This window comes from Physeter macrocephalus, chromosome 11 (assembly GCF_002837175.3).
Source record: "Physeter macrocephalus isolate SW-GA chromosome 11, ASM283717v5, whole genome shotgun sequence".
NCBI classification, from domain to species: Eukaryota; Metazoa; Chordata; class Mammalia; order Artiodactyla; family Physeteridae; genus Physeter; species Physeter macrocephalus.
In genome coordinates this window covers 136,884,004-136,904,370 of record NC_041224.1, presented here as the reverse complement: position 1 = coordinate 136,904,370, position 20,367 = coordinate 136,884,004, and the positions used below count along the sequence as shown (strand labels likewise).

General features: G+C 35.6%; 1 protein-coding gene across 1 annotated transcript; it reads right to left on the bottom strand.

The window, feature by feature from the left end:
* Positions 1-1,249: 1,249 nt before the first annotated feature.
* Positions 1,250-20,366, bottom strand: SOCS4 (suppressor of cytokine signaling 4). Its single transcript, XM_007116159.4, has 2 exons — positions 20,108-20,366; positions 1,250-7,978 (listed from the first exon to the last, which is right to left on the bottom strand). The coding sequence occupies exon 2, from the start codon at positions 7,884-7,886 to the stop codon at positions 6,564-6,566; it is 1,323 nt and encodes a 440-aa protein (XP_007116221.1). The 5' UTR covers positions 7,887-7,978; positions 20,108-20,366; the 3' UTR covers positions 1,250-6,563.
* Position 20,367: the final 1 nt, after the last annotated feature.

Below are 20,367 nucleotides of genomic sequence, written 5' to 3'. Positions count from 1 at the left end.
TTGCGGTCTTTAGAGCCAGGCCTCGAAGCTGGCTAGGTGTGAATGCAGCCTAACCCCCGGGCACGGATCCGTTGGCCAAAATTGGACAGAGCTAAAAGCAATACAGGAAGGGGAAGACGTTTGCAAATGGCTTGACAAATCGATATTAACTAAAGGAACGGATGTCTTTGCAGATTTTTTTCTGATCAGTATTTCTTCTCCCACAGTTGTTTTGAATAAACCTTTACCTACCTACTGTGTCAGGCCCAAAAGATGATGGATTGACACATGGCCCCAGCCGTCAGGGAACGTGCTAGCTACTGATGTCATAATTATGTGGTGTACAAAAAAGTATGCAATATTCTTACAACATTTTACTTCTTTGTTTTCATTTGCTGTTAGTGGATCGGTGGGTGGACATTTTACTATAAACTTCTTAAACGAAGACTTGTTTCGGTTTACTCCACAGCACACATAATTCTCATTCTGAAAAATGAGCAACAGAGAAACTTCAAATACCTAAGCCTGGGGAAGACATGTTTTTGGTTAGGGGCAGTGGTCTATGGAAAATAATACCACTAGTGTGAACTACCTACCCTGCCCTAATGGGAGGCAGTGAAATCAGCAGTGCATTGTGGCACGGGAAGCAGTGAGGAAGCCTGAGGCAAGAGGAAGTCAGCAAAATAGTGCTATATTTAAGTTTTTGATGTTTTGCTCATCATAGGGTTTTTTTTGCATTAATTCTGATTTTTAAATGTTGCACAAAAAGTTTTCATTACTGAGTTTATGGTCAAAAAAAATTTGTGCCCACGTTGAGTGTCTCACTCTACTCCTGGTCATGTGCATTAGAGTGACCAACAGCCTCCAGCTTTTCCCATGTTCCCAGTCAATAACCGAGCATGGCGGGAGTTCTAGAGGTAGGCCATTCCTGTCCCATGTGGGCTCCTACAGGTAACCTGTTGGGAACTACATCCTCGCCTAGCATTTTTAGAACTACACTGCCCACCCTACCCAATGCTTCCTTCAGTTTCTTTCAGATATCAGACCTGCAGTGTGGTATGATTTCCCCACCTTATTCTGCTCTCTTCCCCTTTATTCTTTTTGTGTGGTGTTTATGTGTGTGGAAGCCCAGAGTCTTAACCACTGGACCACCAGGGAAGTCCCATTCTCATTTATTCTTCATAGGTGTCCATCCCCCTCCAATAAATCTCTTGCATATTTAATCACATCCTGACATGTTTCTGGAAGACCCAAAATGACACAAAAAACTGAAAGGAAAATATGTAATACAGATTTCAAATTTCTCATATATAAGTTGAATGTGCCAGGTAACATACAGTACAATGTTTTTAAAGCAAACTACAAAGGCTTTGGATTTTATATATGAAGTTTTAATTAATAAGAAACGAAAATTTATTCAGATCAATTTATTTGAACTCACATCCAAGAAGAAACATTCAACTTCAGGATTAGAAATAAAAATGGGAACAATCTACTTCTTTTTGGGTAAGGGGTGGATACAAGCCTGATAAGAGTACTAATAGCTTTGTGAAGTTACTACTTAAACTCTGTATATTCAAGTATATATCGAGTGCGTACTTGTTTTATACAGAATTTATCCAATTCTAGCAAAGTCAGCATAATTTAAGTAAATCTCCTTGAGTTTTACACTCTCAAGTCTGAAAGCTTAGATTTGATTATAACCATGGCAAAAGTGATTATCTTTACTTCCTGCAAATGTAATCAACTTTTAAAATAACGTAGGCAAACATCAATTTCACACAAACCTTATTAAGGGTAGGAGGAAATTGCAACTGTTCATCTAATTGCAGAGTCTAAACCATAAATTCAAATTGTACCATTATCTTTATTGTCAAATCAAGTCAAGAAAGCCTATTACAGGCTAAAAGAAGTGAATGTGAATCTGCAGGGTCCACTAAGGGAATACGTTGAAAACCTATCATCACATTAGTACTTAACAGCTGTACAGAAATTATTTTCAAGTATGCTCCAAGGGTCACCTCTTAACTGAAGAATTAACCTTCAGGAAGTCAAGAGACATTATCTATATTTTATGTGCTAGGAACTGAAAGTAAAGAAAGATTTAGGATTGAGTAATCTATTCAAAATTAAAAAGTAAATCAAAAAGACTGGGTTTATTTGAAACAGGGGTCATGTGCCTTAAATTCCTTTCCATTGGGTTATATCCATTAGTCTACTATTCTATTTAGTCTACATTTCTATGTAGAAGCCAAACCATTTCCAAATGTTACCTCCATTTTGTCTCCAATATCTTAATGTGTTAAGAATAGTATAGACAGACTCTTGTAGTGTTGCTCATTTCTAGTAGACCAATAAAAAAGAAAAACCTCTTGTGCTTTCTGTTCTTTAGAAATAAAAATGGATGTAAAACTGATTATGTAAAACTAAGATTGTAAAGATTTTCTTCCAAAGTAGAAACAATAATCTGCTTGACTTAAAATCTTTTATTCATTTGGGCATTAAATTACCTAACACACAATCTATTTTACATTTAAACACTGTTTCCCTTGTGTTATCTCCAGGAATGTTATATAATTAAGTCCACTTCCTGTGAAATTTGCTCTACCAAAATCAATATATAACCTATTTGACTCTGATTATAGCTAAAAGTGACAAAAAAGATTTTTAATGAAAACTAAGAGTATATTTGTAAGTTAGGTCTCAAGGCTTCTGTTTCATAGGAAGGAAGCTCTCTATTACATGGATCTATAAAATGATCCAAACTTCAGAGAGACAGGAAGCTGATAACTTGATTTATCTTCCTAATGGCTTTGGCTCATGAATAAATGATAATGGTTTGTGTTTTTCTTATAAAAAGAAATGTAATTTGTATAATGATATGAGTCCTATTTGCCACATTTGCTCTACTTTAAAAAGGATTTCTAATTACTTAGACATTCTTTATATTATTTACAATAAGAAGTCAAAACTTTTAACTGAAAGCCATTTTTTTGACCACAGTTTGCCATTAGCTGACATTCAGGAAGGAACACAGGTCTGATCACCAAATCAATAAATCTAGCCACAGACTGACTAAAAGCTTCCTTTAATCTTCTTCCTATTAGGTCTTCCTTTAAATTAAACCATTCCCTCTGTGAATTATTTAAGTGAATGGCATGGTTATAGAAAGATCAGATATGATTCTTCATACAAAAATGCTCAAGGAACCTAAAAAATCCATTCAGCATGTTTCAGGAATTATAGTATGAATCAAGATGCTGTAGCTTAAAAAAGGAGAGGGGGGCTTGGGGGTATTCCTGAAAGCTTCAGAGAGAAATAGAAAAGTCAAGTTTATTTCCCGGTTAGGGCAGGATGATTCCCAAAGCACATTTAAGTGTCTGGTCCAGACTAGCTATTAGTGATCAAGTAGTCCCCTTTCACTGTCAAGGCTTTCCCCTGAGGTAATGCCTAAAGTCTTAAATTTTAATATTTTATCTTGTTTCTTTTAGCCCCATCCTCTCTCACCAATAAGTGCCACACATTTCCACCATGCTGAATGCTTTCTCAACTCTGCAATTTACACTTTTCAAACGCTCACCATGTCCAACTTAGTTACAAAATTTATTCGGTTGGCCAAAAAGTTCATTCGGGTGTTTTCCGTATATGAAAACCCGAACGAACTTTTTGGCCAACCCAATATACTTAGATATATTTGCATCTTCCCACATTGTTCCTTTCAAAACTTATACTCATTTACTTACACATAATTTCAGTAATTAACATTTTTTTTTTTTTTTTTTTTTTTTTTTGCGGTCCGCGGGCCTTTCACTGTTGTGGCCTCTCCCGTTGCGGAGCACAAGCTCCAGACGCGCAGGCTCAGACGGCCATGGCTCATGGGCCCAGCCGCTCCGCGGCATGTGGGATCTTCCTGGACCGGGGCACGAACCCGCGTCACCTGCATTGGCAAGCGGACTCTCAACCACTGCGCCACCAGGGAAGCACAGTAATTACATTTTTATTGAGTTAAGTTTCTGAATACCGGATGCTCTTCCAAATGTGTCCACAAGTCACTGAGAAAGGGTTAAACCTTTCTAAATTCCAATCCCTTCACGCTTTAAAAAAATTTATTATTACTCTTCTTTTTCCTTCATGGTAAACAATTCCCTTCTCAAATCTTACATTTCTACTTTCCCGATTTCTTTTCTGTAGCAAGTACCAAAGGAAAAAATACAAACCGTTTCATCGTAAATGTCTCCTTCCTGCTCTCATTTATTAGATCACCTACTTCAAGGCTATATAAATGGCAGTATTTTGAAAATGTTAATAGCTATCAATACCTTGAAGTTGAAAAAATAAGAAAGCCAGAGAAAATATATCACAAGCAACCAGTTTGAATATACGAAAGGCTACTTAGATCTTGATTTTCATATAAATACTAATTTTTACCATTATAAAAGACAACATAATATTTCATTTTTCTTTATAAAATTACCTTTTAACAGAATATTCATTAGCTAGTCATTCCTTAGGTTTTTCTGTATTGATAAAAAGTTATTTTTAAAAGAAAAATATTTAAAACAATATTGTTTCATAGAAACAGAAAGTCTCAATATCAAATTCTGATAAAAAACTATAATTATGGGTAGAGTCTTACCATACTATTAATTTTCTTTCACCAAAGATGGACATTTAGGAAGTGCTATATTGGTAAATAAGATAAGCTTCTCAGTGATCTACAAAAGCGCCACAATAAAGATGAGGTAGTATGAGACTGTCCCACTTTTGTAAAAGGGAAATATCATCTTTAGAAGAGATATTTATCCTGACATTGGTGTTGATATCCTGAGCCTCATCACTGCTAAGAGGGGTGCCATTTTAGTAGCTAACCCTCACTGGAACCAAGACAATCTTGAGATCACTGAGAAAAAAATATGCTAGAAGACAATGGTAACAGATTTTCTTGTTTAATTTTGTGGTAACTGCTAAAAATTTATTTTAAAGCAATTATTTTTAAATGCCATCTTTATGTTATCAGCAGAACTGCAGGAAAGGGAAATGCTAGTTCAACATAAAGGCAATGATACTTAAGAAACATCTATTCTAACGTGGAAATCTGAGTCAAATTTCTTTCAATCCAGGTAGAAGCAGTTTCCTACTAGAGCTAAACTAGCATCAAGAAATCAATTACTATGATATTAAAAATGCCAACTTGTACAAAGGGGTAGACAACTCACCAGAAGGAATAACTGTCTAGGAAATTTATTATTCACTGATTCTTTAAAAAAGAAGAGTAGGCTATCATTCCATCTATCTTATTATATAACATTTCTAAAAATACTTCCCCATTCTGGGGATGTTAAATTCAAAATATTACGCCTGGTGCCCAGTATTGTTCAGTATGGCATAAGCCACGTAGCTCTCAAAATGTTTCCCTTTTTTTGAAGCCATACTAAAGACATGTTAGTTCTGAAAATAGGAATACTTATCGGAAACCTGAAGATCAAAACCAATATTAAGCTCCCTGAATACTGAGCTCCATGTTTACTTCTTGAATCTTTATTCAAGCTCAATTTAAAATAATGAAAAACTACCTAGGTCTCTTTGGTTACCAATGGAAATTTGTGGCTGTTATATAAACTGTGGCATCTCTCCAAACTAACAGGCTCAGAGTTTCTAAAACAGAGCTAAGCAGAAGCAACAGTTCATAAGTAAATACAGAAAAACCTCAGTTGCTTTATTACTTTAGTAACTACTAGTTACTAATAGTGTTATCATTATTTTTAAAGCTTCCAGTGAGAAAGGAACAATACTTATGTTCTGAAGATGGTAACTCTTCCAAGTTTGAGAGAAAGATCTACTCAAGGAATAATAAATGACCATGCCACATTATAGAAGAATAAATTCACCCCCAAAATATCATATCCTCATTTGATTCTTACTGACCTGATTAATCAAATTTAGTAATTCTGCTTTACAGTTAATATTTAAAATGAAAACACATGAAGTTTGATTTTTAAGCCATTTTGCTAACCTTTAACATCCCTATAGTAAATTATAAAAGTCAATTACATTAGTATGGATTGTAAATTACAACACATTCAGCTTTACTGAAGACTCTTAAAACAACTGAAAAGGATGATGGGGAAACTATATCTTATGCATAGGAATGCCAATGGCATAGGTTAACAAAGCATTTTATATGTAAGAAAGGACAGGATTATTTTTAAAGAAAAGTCTGAAATACAGATTATTTAACTGTGTTTGCAATACCTACCAAACTTCAGATATCCCTGGATCATATGCAAATTACAGTTAAGAAAAGAAAAAAATTAAGTATACAATCTACACGGTAAAAACAAAAACCAAACACCTAGTCAAAAATATCCATTAACTCCTAGTGTGTAACAATTATGAAACAATTATTGTTGTTAAACAATTATTGTATCCTAAGAAAAATAAACTGATCTGGAAGTAAAATTTAGGGCATAAGTTTATTTTGGACTTCAACTGCCCCTGTAGAAAAATTCAAAGTGGCATAATAAGAAAAATAAAATATTAAATGAAAATATGTATATAATCACTCCCGTGTTCCTACCCTTTTCCTAGCATTGTTGTTCTGGTGCATCAATCCTGAGTACTCTAACTTTTGATTTATAGTGATATTCTTTCAGATATAATTTCATGGAAGAAGGAATTGGAAGGGCATCAATGCCATCATAAGTTGTACAGTTACAAATAACTGTTCTGCATATATGCTGCAGGGGAAAGGGGAAAGTCCGAATTAAAGGAGTGGATAAAAGTGGTTCAAAGAACATACAGGCACTCGGGTCCTTATAATGCTCTAGGAGCCCAGTAATGTCAGGAGAATGGAAGACACAAGGATCATGTGCATCAAAGCTAAAGTTGTGATTCCACTGTTCAATTCTAGCATGAAGAGAACGACTATAGCGTCTAAAACTAACAGAGAATAAATAGTCTTCCTGTGCTGAATCTCGCAGTAAAAAGGTACCCTCTGGTTTTCCTTCTAGTAGAGCTTCAGCTGCATATTTATCCATAACGCCCCAGTAACATGGATTATTATTGATCTGAAGGAGGTCTGGTACAAGACAGTGGACATAATCAATCTGGGTATGGTACTTAGGAGGTGTTTCCAGTTGCAGGGTTTCTTCATCAATTTCCCATTTGGGTTTGTTTCTTTTCCTGGAACTTGTGCAAAGTGTTATAATTTCATCATCTGAATCCATATCACTATCTTCTATACTGTTATTTGAAGCCAGGTTCATTATAGAGCCAGTCCCAGGACCACCTCTACCCGAAGAATTGTTATTGGTTATGACACAGGGCTGAACACTGGTATGTGAGAAGCAGTTTACCTCTTCCATGTTTCTTCGTTGTTTTAGTTGACCATCCCTCAATTCAGTATGAGACAAGTCTGTGCTTACCCATTCATCGGATTTGGGACTTATAGGAGCAGTGTGTCGTTTAATAAAATGCCACCTAAAGGCTAAATCTGATCGAGGTGGGAAAGGACACTTATCTAACATGAGTTCACTGATATGAATTTTTCTTTTAGACGGAAGCCCTGAAGAGTGCCGACTACTACAATTCTTTATTGGAAAACACTGCCCCACAGCATCTTGCAGTTTCTGTTTAAGAGACCGGCCTAAAAATCTATGCCCACAGGAATGATCTAAATCCAACTCGATAGATGAACAGCTGTGCTTCCTTTCTTGGCTCCTTAAAGGAACTTCAGTTTTCTCTATAGCACTCACTGTTTCAGCATCTGAACAACTTTCACTCTTTTTTGACCAAGATAACTTCTTTCCACTCCATACATAACCATCCTTTCTGTCAGCACTTCGACTCCGACTAGTTTTGGGCCTCACATCTACATTTTTACTATTACTTTCACTATTTTCTGCCATTTTAACAAACTGTCCACAAATTCCAGTGTTATAAATACTGTTCTTTCAGTTTTTCCGGTAGAATGTTTCTTCTGGGCACTTCCTGGATATATCTAAGGAAGAAAAAGATCATTAATCGTTTGTCATTAACATTGTATAGATTATATATCAAGCCCCAATTATACATAAGATGAAAAGATGAAAAAGGATAATTAATACATTAAAAACAAACTACTGGAAATTTTGGAAGGCAGTTCCAAGATATTTTGTTCCCACTTAAATAAACTACTTTACCTTATGCTAATAATTCCATAGTGCCATGGAGTCAAGAATCTGAGTTCCTTTCCCACAGCTAGTTTCGATGTGAATAAAAAAGCTAAGCATCCTCTCAGCCAAAATATATGTCTGAAATGTGAACAATTTCCGGTTTTGAGGTACATCTTATGCCAATCTCTCCTCCCCTTAATTTTTAATTTCACAGCAGACCAGGAGATTCTTTGTTAAGAGACGAGAAACCTATGAGCTGGTGTTTGATGACCACTACCCTCCTTCTCTCTCCTTGTTTTCTTTCCTATTGATTGAAAATATGAACAGTTTTAAGTTATAAAAGCTGTTAAGAATTTATTAAAAAATAATCACCACTGAATAGTAGGAACGTCATGCAAGAATTCCCAACGCAATTTTTGTCAACTCATTTAAATATTTGGTCAACTTCACTATCAGTCTAGGCAGTTTGTAGAAAATTTGGAATTGGATAAAAATTTGTTATTTTATACACACACACACTTCCTTATATTCTTCTTGATAATTTCAAAAAACAAGCAGATAAAGTTCTATAGGGCAATGCCTTTCCTATGAAATTGGCTAGATATACTAGAATTTATAATGTAAATAAAGTTTTATTAAAACTAATAGTAATGATTGGTCGTAGGTAGAAACTACTTAACTATTCTTAGATGGAAAAAGATTTAAGCCCAGAATTGGGGGGAGGGAGTCTATAATCTAAAATATTTTACAAGTGAAAGTTGAATTTTGAGACTGAGAAAATCAGTTGTACTCAACATTCTGATCATGATTAAGCTTCTGATTATATCAGAGGAACATTAACAAGCCCAACAGTCAAGTAAATGTTTAGAGCTATGTGAATCTATTTTCATAGCAGTAGGGTTTGAAACAAGCATCTGCAGAGGCAAATATGATTGGGAAGTGCTTAAAAGTGTGAACTAATGACACAGGCTTGCCATATAAAGTACCCCATTACTAAACAATGAATAGCATCGGGTGATTATACTTATTATTTTGATTTAGTGAGCTCACTGGTACGTAATTATTTAAAATCCACAGGGAAAAAATATTTGAAAATCTAAATTTGAAAGAAACATCATCACTTAGTATACCAAAATTATATTCAACAGCATGCTTTGGTTGTTCATTGACTAAATTCCACTGAACAAAAATAAACAGGCAGAAGCTACAAAGTAGGCTGAAGAATATGAAGAGTCAGTGATCAGAAGAGACACTTGTTACTAACAGCTTATACTTGTATTTTTCAAAAAAAAATTAAAAAGGAGCCCCAAGCAGATATTTTTTCGTTAACACTACATACTTTCAACTTTTTTATTCAGCATAAAAATGTGAAAAGTATATCATGTAAGGTTTAAAATACCTGGTGTTTTTATTTACTTTAAAAATATGAAAGTAGCAGATTATTAACTCTATGATCAACTTTACTCCGCTGGGTGTGAGCATCTTCATCTTCCTTTATTTGTATATCAGAGCTAAGTCTGTACCTCTGCTCTCTCTTTTTTTAAAAAACATCTTTATTTTAGTATAATTGTTTTACAGTGGTGTGTTAGTTTCTGCTGTATAACAAAGTGAATCAGCTATACAGATACATATATCCCCATGTATCCTCCCTCTTGTGTCTCCCCCCACCCTCCCTATCCCACCCCGTACCTCTGCTCTTGATGACATTCCCACCTTTACCAGGGCCTGCTTCCATTGCTAGCTCTTAACTTCTCTCTGCCTTCAAAAACAACCAAGTCTCCTATAAACTCTTTTAGTGATTCCAATGCTTCCTTTAGTTATAATTGCTGCCTTCCATATTAAATTTCTTAATGAGTAGTATAACTTGATTTCCTCTCAAAAAGAAAATAGTTTTGTTCTTCTCTAATTATAAAAGAAATAATGATCCAGTTTAAAATGGCTATGTGAAAATCTTTTTGCTCCATCTTTCTCTCAGAAGTCAGCCCAAAACAAGGGAAAATGAGAAATAAAAACAAACCTCATCTTCAGTGAAACTAGCAGATATCTATAACTTGAGTGACAAAATACAAGGACAGAAAATGAACAGAGGAGCAATGACTGACTCAGCAGCAGAGAGGAAGGTGACAGCAGGCACAAAGGCAACGTTGATGAGAAGCAAGCCAACAGAGCAGGCAAAGTCCAGGACACCCAGAGTTACCAGGTGCTACAGACAGGGCAGAAAATGGGGAGGTAGGTTGAAAATTTGCATACGTGCAGTTAGATGTCTCTGGTTGTTACTCTCATACTTAGAGGAGATGGGAAATTTATCAATATTATTTGGAGAAGCTGAACCAGAGAGGCTCAAGACTTTGGATACTAGGCATGGTGAGGACAGATGGGAGGCTTGGGACTAAAATCAGAAAGAAAATTCCCTGCTCCCTTCTTCCATCCAGCTTCTAGAACTCCAGCAGCCAAACTTACACCTCCTAATAGGAGACTGGAAGATACTATGCTGGAGAAACAGAATGGCCAAAGAGAAAAGACCTATAGATGCTAATAACTGGAAATCCTTCAATAAAAAGCTGGAGGGCCACCCAAGCATGCTGTGAAGCTCATCCATCCATAAGCCCAGCCTACTTACATAGTGCTTTCAGGCAGCACTGCTGTGCTTCATTTACTCTAGAATATGACAGGTCACCAGACTTTTGAGGAAAGCCTCTAAAATAAACAAGCGAATAATACAAAGAACTTGGAGAAAAAAGTAACCATGAAAGCAGCAGGTAATAAAATAGATTTCTTCCAAGTTAAGAGAATATATTACACCAATGAATAAAATGAGGTAGGGACAATCAGAGAATAAGAAAAATTTGAAAATTAAAACCATGATTGCAGGAAAAAAAATATTCAATAGGTAAGTTGGAGGTAAGCTGAGGAAATAATAGGAAAGAGGAAAAAAATGGTTAACTAGACAGAGAAGATAAGAAAATTAGAGGATCAATACAGACACTTCACAGAATATAGCAAAATGGAGAGGGAAATTATAAAAGAAAATATATTAGAAAATTTCCCAGAACTGAAGGACATGAGTCTCCATACAGAAGGAGCACAATGAATGCCCCGCACAAGGGAAAATACACACCAAGTTACATTATTCTAAAATGTTAGAACCCTAGAGATAAAGAGGTGATACCGAAGTCTTCCTACCTTATAGACAACAATACTATAAGTATTGTATGCTTATAAATCTGTTAAAGAGAGTAGACCTCGTGTTAAGTGTTCAATCAATCGATTTATGTATGTAACCCAGCCAAAAAAAAAAAAAAAGGCTTCGTGAGGGAAAAAAGTCACAAAGGACTGTAAATAAAATAGCATCTGTTTTCTCAACAGTAAGTAACAGTGGAAGCTAGAGGATCGTTTCCAACCTTGAAGATAACCAGCCTAACAATCAATCAAATAGGATAAAATAAAGAAATTTTCAGACATGCAAAGTAACAACAATTTTACCTCATATTGGAGGATGTGCTCTTCTAAAGTTAGAATGTAAACCCAAAACAAATGGCATAACATAGGAAACAAGGTATTTAACATATGAGAAGGGAAATGTGAATTCCTGGGATGATTAAGAAGGGAAGTTTCCAGACAACAGGGTGTTGGGAGCTGCTAGAGAGCAACTAGTTCATATAACCACATAAGGACGTAAGGCTCTTTGTGTAATAAGAGAATGGAAAGAGAGTAGGGAGACTAAAAGAAAGGTAAATCCTCATCTATCAGAAGAGGAACTCAACCAATAATGTCTAATAATTGATGCATCAAGAGAGAAGTATAAGCATATGATTTAGAAATGTGAAGATAAATATCAGAAAAACAGAAATTATGAAAGTAGAAGCCTTTGAGATGGGTAGGAGAGGAATGCAGCATTTCTTAGCTTATCTAAGCTTTTCAGCTTAATTTAACTTGAACCTATGTACACATATCATTTTGATGACCATAAATAAAAATAACAGTACTTTATACTCACTGTGAAAAATTCAAACTTAAAGTTATGAAGAAAAAAGTAAAAACCATCCATAATCCTACCACCCAGCAGTAACCATTATAACATTTTCAGTATCTCTATACATGTACATGACAAGGATGCAGTTCCATAGCACAATGATGGCAGGCATTAGAAATATGGTTTGAGCCCAGTTTATTTTGTACTAGCCATATGACCTTGAAACCTCAGTTTCTTCATCTGTAAAATGGAGATACTGATGCTATCTATTTCATTAGGCTGGTGGGAATTAAATGAAATAATGTATGTGAAGTATATACCTAGCTCAGATTCTAAATGTACCAACTATACAATAAAGTTTAACATATTTTTTCTTTTTTTAAAAAAGAAACAGATATTACATATGTTTTATTATAGCACCCAAGCCAGTTTTATAGAAATAGTTCATAAAGGAAGAAATCACAGAAATACCTCTGTCTCTAGCCCATGCTAACTATAAAGTTTATGAGCAAATATAATTTTCAGGATGATAACTAATGTTTCAAAATAAAAAAGGATAAATACACTAGATATAGCTGAAACTCAACAGACCATGAAGCTATAGAACAATTTGACATTTTCCCTCAGAGAACTGATTTCCAGCCTTACTCTATACAAGTTTACATGCTAACATAACAGATTTACTTTAGCAAGGCTTACCAACTTGTACATAACAGGTAGCAATCCATCAAGTATCTCTGGATTTTAGGTTCATTGTTCTTATATACGCTAATGCTGCAGGGATCCATAAAATAAAGCAAAAAATGCCATTGCCCTAGATGAATTTTCCATACATTTACCTGTACTTAAAGAGTTAATGCATAGAAAATCTTCTTTTGACTGGTTATCTTTTTGTATCTAAGAACTACAGTCTTATATAAATTTTACATAGCATTCTTGTGATAGAAAACTGAGTTCATGCTTCAGAAGTCCCACTTTTATAAATTGTTATGGTAAAAAATATATTTGGTAAAATATACCGTATCACTATATGGGCCAGAATGTCACTTAATGTTGTAATCTTCAACGTAGGAAGAAAATTTAACTTCTATTTATACTTGTCTAAAAATTAGAAAACTTAAAACATTGAATATATGATCGACAATGCTCCCATCACTCATTGTGAGATGGTTATTTGTCTGATGAGGTGCTATTCCTGAGGGAAGAGTGGGAGCTCCAAAAAGCTAAGGACTTGATGGCAACCCTCTCCATTTCTTTGTGCACTTTTAGTGCACCGCAACTGATTCCATGTTGCTGGAATACATTTGTGGATTATATTATCTTACGTAAGAGAATCTTTACAATACTTTGTAAATAGACATGATCACGGATATTTTATAACATACGAGGTTTGCTAGTTATTTCAGGGCAAAGTACTTAAGTTGCTGAAATTTTAAGACAAGTTATGTATTTTTCTTTTACAAAATGACAAATGTTCTAAGTTTGATGACCTTTATTGGGATAATAAATGGCACTGAGAAGCTACTTAGCAGATACATTAAGAAAAAAGGCAAAACAAAACATTTAACTGGACTCTTCATGGTTCAGGTAACTTAAAAAAAAAACTTATGCTATGATAAAAATGCATCATGCATATAACTCTCGCATCTTTACACTTTAAACAGATGGCAAAAGATCTTCGAATCTCTTCCAAAAGATGCATTAAATCAAAATTCATAAAATTAAAAAAATTAAAAAATTCAGTCACATTGCTCTCAATAAAAATAACATTATTAATTTTTTAAACATCTTTATTGGCGTATAATTGCTTTACAATGTTGTGTTAACATTATTAACTTTTAGTGAAAAAATTTTTTTATTTTTAAAGACTAAAAATGAGTTTTAAAAAAGTGCTTTTGGTGTCTTGCCTATACATGTAAAATCTGAATGTTAAAAAAAAAAGTGTAAGGTTCTGAATCTGAATGAGTCCTTTCAAATACCCTATGATTAATTGTTGGAATTTTATACAAACTTTGTAGAAATGAAGTAGGAGATACAAAATGGAAAAAAAGTGACTTTAATACTATCTTTATGTAGTATAGAAATCAACGATGATACTTTGAAAAGTGTTCACAAATCAACAATCTTTGTTAGTAACTGCAAAGAAGCTTTTTTTTTTTTTAAAGAGGGTGAAATAATCACTTGGGAGAAAGTGCTTTGGCTCTTGATTCAATAATTAATTTTTTATGAAGGCATCTAAGTTACAATGCCCTGGGGAATACACAGTGACCTTTTTTTATTGTTATTCCTTAATGAGCAAGAGGCAAATGTCTAAAGCAAGTTTATTTAAACCTTTTTCAAAAAATCAAGTTCTCAGATTCACTAGCCATTTGATCCCAGGTTCTATAATCAATTGCACTGAACAGTGATAAACGAATGAATACCCAATGTGACCCTTCTATGCTAACAACAGATTTAAATAACAGTTAGTACTCTTGAATAAGGTTGGGAAGGTGATTTTAACTCAAATTCCCATTGAAAACTTTTTTAAAAGCCAGTAATTAAAGGGTTAAACTTCATTCATCTAGAAACTTCATTGTATTCTCTATGATGTTGGATAACAGAGCATTATTGTACATATTAATCATTTATTGAACTACTGTGTCTACAATGCTGATGTCTACCTAAGGCCAGAATTCATGTAAATATTAAATTTGATGTTATAAAGAATAATTTACTATACTACAAAGAATTCACAAATAAATTATTATTCTGGTAGTTATTTAACCCTGGGAATTTCCTTATCAAATCTATGATTCCAAAGTTTACCTGCCATTATGTGTCCCAAAACTCCTTGAATGCATTCTGATCATAGTCCATGTTATTTGAATTAGATTCTGTGGGTTAGAGTCCTTGATGTTTGATCATAGCCTAACATTTGAGTTGGATTCTATGGGAACACTTAAGAGTCCATGAATGGAATATACTGGATAGTACAAGAGAGATAAATTCCTCGGAATGTTAATGAAAAAACATAAAAAATGGGTTTGTTCAAATGAGAAACATCTTTGAACTATAAAGTGTTTTTTTCTCATTACGAAAGCAATACAGGTTCATTTTCCAGTAAATATTTTAAAATATCTCCTTTTTCATGCTACCAAGCCATGGCTCATGGGACTTAACTGGATTTATTTGGGAAAACAAACATACACACACACACACACACACACACACACACACACACACACACACTGATTAGCACCACTACACCCTTCCTTCCCTTCTCCAAACTTCCTCCACTTACTTTCCTAATTATATTTTGCTTATGTCAGTGTACCCCAATCTGAACTCCTGTGTACACTAGTGCTAAAAGATGTTAATATATACATGTTCTAGAGAAACAGAAGTTTCCTTATTAAACAAGTTTGGGAATCACTTCCCCTCTGAAAGACTACAAGGCACCTTCAGCAAAAGGTTCCAAGAGGTCCTTCAGTTAAGAAACCTGCTTAAGTCACAGTTTCCTTTATTTAACTCATCACAGAGCCGTTTTGTGGAAGAAACTGTGGGAGAAACATTAACTTGGGCTAACATTAAAATAAGTGTACATTCCCTGAGCATGTTAGCTAAAGATAAAGAGAAATGTCTAGGACCTGTCACTGAAGAGGGTTAGTGTGAAGAGGGAACAGAAAACTAAGAGCTGGCACTATAAACTTCTAAAAGCGCAAGAACCAGGACTTCCCTGGTGGCACAGTGGTTAAAAATCCACCTGCCAATGCAGGGGACACGGGTTTGAGCCCTGGTCCGGGAAGATCCCACCTGCCGCGGAGCAACTAAGCCCGTGTACCACAACTACTGAACCTGCACTCTAGAGCCCACGAACCACAACTACTGAAGCCCACCCGCCTAGGGCCTGTGCTCCGCAACAAGAGAAGCCACCGCAATGAGAAGCCCATGCCCCGCAACGAAGAGTAGCCCCCACTCGCCGCAACTAGAGAAAGCCTGTGCACTGCAATGAAGACACAACAGGGCCAAAAATAAAAATAAATTTATTTTTAAAAAATTAAAAATTTAAAAGCGCAAGAACCTTAACAGAATCTTAGAGACCAGAATATTTAAGATATTCGATTGTGACTCTTAGAGAATAAATTGGATTGTACAGATGTACTCCTTCCTTTCAATTTGTAATTTTTTAATTATAAAAATAATATATGCTTATTATAAAATATATGGAACATTCAGAAAAGTTCAAAAAGGAGGAAAAAAACTGTAATTCAATTACCTAGAGGCAATCAATTTAGACATTTTGGCCAATTTCCTTGTAGTCTTTCTTCCTATGAGTGCAATTTAGTCTAAAGAGGAAATTTTTAAGTTATAAAGATCTATAAAAAATTAACAATCTAGTTTTTCACTATACCATATTTAAAATGAAGCATGGTGCAGATACAACAGCATGAGTTGCTAAATCATCAAACATGACCTAAAATTTAGACATTGTCACTTACTAGCTATCTCTCACTAGCTATCTCTCCTGATTTTTAGAATCTCATTTAGCTTCAGTGTTCACACTGTTAAATCTGGATACTGTCAGCTGCCCCATGTTTTTACTGCCAGGATTAAAATCTATGAAAACAGCATACATTGAGCTTAATGAGAATACATACTACGTTCTGTAATACGTTCTGTCTTCTCAGAACCTACCATGTAGAATAAGCTAATTTCTAAAAATGAGAGATGGGAAAGTGGCAAAATTAAGGAAAAAGAATGAAAGGAAACAAAGCTACATATAAGGCTAGAAAATCCAGACAAAAACATATCTCAAAAACCTGAGGCTGAGGATGCTTTGGCATTTCTGAAATATCATAAAGCACTTTCTATTACTCCTGATACTAAACATGCTCTTTTAAAAAGTGTTTTTAAGCTTTAAATTCTTGAAAAGTAGTATGGGTGTAAATAACCAAACTTAATTATAAAAAGTTTGTAATTTCTTACAAGCTAACTTAGTAAATAGGTTTCAACAGTAATAGTAGGAAAAGTTTTTTTAAAAAAAAACGATCATAGATTATTCTTTTCATTGCTTTATGATAACTATGTATGCTTACATTTAAGCTTGGGTAACAAGTTTTACCTACAAACTAGCATAATGTTATTCTAGAATTAAATAAAATTGTTTTCATGTTCTGATAAAACTAAATTCTAAGCTTTATGGCAACAATTATGACTTGGAGAGGCAGTATGGTTGACTACTTGGATCAGAAGTTAATAGACCTGGGTTCTATTTCTAGTTCAGACAGTTGGTTAGGTGTGTGACCTTGGACAACTCACAACCTTTCTGAGCCTTGGGGGTTTTTTTTGTTTTCTTTTGTTTTTGCGGTACGCGGGCCTCTCACTGTTGTGGCCTCTCCCGTTGCGGAGCACAGGCTCCGGACGCGCAGGCTCAGCGGCCATGGCTCACGGGCCCAGCAGCTCCGCGGCATGTGGGATATTCCCGGACCGGGGCACGAACCCGTGTCCCCTGCATCGGCAGGCGGACTCTCAACCACTGTGCCACCAGGGAAGCCCTGAGCCTTGGTTTTTTTCATTCATAAAACAATGATTATATCTGTCTCGCTGTGGTAAGGATCCACTGCCACTGTAACAATACAAGAGTCAAATATTAGCTGTCTTTGGCCAGCGGAACTGGGTAGGTTGAGAGTAGGACTTTCCTGTATTCCCTTTTATACCTTAGAAAGTTTATACATGTACAAGTATTATTTACCCCAAAAATAAATTAAATAGGCTGGTAAGATTCAGGACACTTTCAGAGATATAAAAATCTTCAGATTTCTAAACTGCCTTCAATGTTTTTTTTTCAATACTCTGTTCTCAATTTTGTTATTATTCTCTTCTTCTAGCCTTATCTTTCATAGGATTAATAATTTTTACATCAAATATCAATACATATTTTATTAAAAAGGAATTTTAAAAACTCCTCTCATAAGGCAATACTGATATGCCTCCTGGATAAACTAAGATTATATGACATTATTATTTATATAGATAATACTGCCACAAGTAGAATGGTAATATATTCATGCTTTCTCACCCTACTGTCCTTGAGAACAACAATATTTGTGAGCCTAAGGGTACTATGAATGGTCACAACAGAGAAACGGTAACTAACCTTCACTGCAATCGAAGCTGTGACCTTGGCATGATTTTCAGTGAGTTCATTCAGCTATCCACTCCTATGAGACATGCATCTGACAGCCACATTGGTGACGGATAGCTACACTGGTTTCTTTTTAAAAGCTATATTATCTTAAATAACCAGGCAATTTAAGATTTAAGTTACACATTTCATTACCACACTATTGTCTTGTACATATTATTTGAATGTCTGTTTCCCTCACCAAGATCATGAATTCACTGAGGATATTAAAATTTGTCTTTTAAAAATCTGACTGAAACAGAAATGGACATGTGAAAACATACTGGCAAAAGCAAGAATACATCTTTTAACAGCTGAAAGAATTTACTGGATAATGATTCAAACAACTTCATTTAAAATGAAACCATTAAATGCCCACCCGAAGTACCCCATTAATAACACAAGACAATTAGTTTTATACATCCATGAGTATCTTCTATATACTATAACAATTCTATGGAAGAAGGTGTCATCTTCATTTTAGAGATGAGGAATCTGACATTCAGTAAAAGTAAAGAAGTATATTCAAGGTCACACGAGTAACTGTCAGAGTCAAAATTAAAATCTAGGGTTGTTCAACTCTAAGGCCCAAGCTCTTTCCATACATGTGAAATTTGTAAAAAAAAACAAAACAAAAAACCCTATGAATCAAACGTGTTCGTTGCTAAAGCAGAGTGAAAGGAGAGAAGCACAAACACCATTCATAGTTTTAAAGTCACATGGTGTTAAATATTTTATAGTTACGGCATTTTATAGCTATAAATCTTGTTCCAAATTGGCAGATTCTTCTTATGCTGAGCTCTGAAAAGCACTACACTGAAATCTCATGATGATTTATTTGATGTATTATCGGACTTCTTCTTGAACCCCAGTCTATCCAGTGATATTGGATTTTAAAAAAATTAGAAATCAGTCTATCTAAACAACGAATGCTATCCAAATAAAATTAAGTCACTCGGAAAGAATCATCTCAGGTATCTTTTGCTCTTGTGGGAAATCAAGGATAGGTTGGTTATTTTTCCACAAATCCCAACTTCTTTTTCAGCCAACCACTCTTCCTCTTCATTCACGTACCAAACCTCAGTGTCTAGCAAACCTATTTGGAGCCCTAGTACTCAAAGCAACACCTTTCACAATGCCACCACGGTTTGTCTAAATGTGTTTGCAACTTTTCCCAATGCAACTAGACTGAAAAACAATGGGGAAAACTCTACAACAGAAAGACGTTTCTCTTATGTCATAAACAAGTTCCGATTGAGACTAGAAGGTGGGTAGCACAAAAAATATCATTGTGAAGGTTTTCATCAGAGACCGGTCTCCCAACATGGAGAACGTGAAGACCCAAGCAAAGCATAAACTTAATGGCCAAGACCTTAGCAAAGATTGTAAGGATCGAATGAAGTATTCAACAATATACTTTAGTTCTAGCTCTTCTTTTACATCTAAATATGCACTTCAGTGAACTTTAGGTGGGGTTTGAATAGGGAAACCCGAATTACTTTCTTCTTAAGGGATATATGTAAAATGTCCTATAGAATAAGCATTAATGTACACGCCAGACCTCCAGAAACCATGAACTGAGATTAAGTCTTCCTTTACCGGTATAGAAATGACAAGATGAAGGCGCCAAGGATGCCAAGATTAAAGGCTTGAGAAGGGTCTCGGCTTCCTTTTCTCGAAAGAACATGCCCAAACATCTCGTTCTCTAGCCGGGTCCCAAGGAGGGGCTGGACCCGTACGGGGACCTGGATATGGCTGCCTTGTGAAGAGCGCCCGGAAAGTAGAAGCAGACCCCGCTGGGCAAGGCCAAGCAGCAACCACCCTTCCCCCACTCACCTCTCGGAGCGCAGTTTAACTGGGGCTGTCCGAGTAACTGCCGCCATCACCACCGCCATCACTCTGGGTGCTCGCTAAGCTGGAGAAGGGAGACCCAACCACTCCGGCACCTCATGTAGGTCCTCTAAGACGGATGCCTGCCTGCAAGCCCCCACCCTTCGGTGCGGGGTTCTCATCTCAGACGTCGCAGTCACCACCTCCACCTGCTTCGCCGGCGCTGCCACCACTTCCGTGTTCGGGTCCCTCCCTTTCTTCCTCAC

Bases quoted from the DNA above. Each gene is read 5' to 3' on its own strand.
- SOCS4 (XM_007116159.4), bottom strand. From the start codon at position 7,886: ATGGCAGAAAATAGTGAAAGTAATAGTAAAAATGTAGATGTGAGGCCC.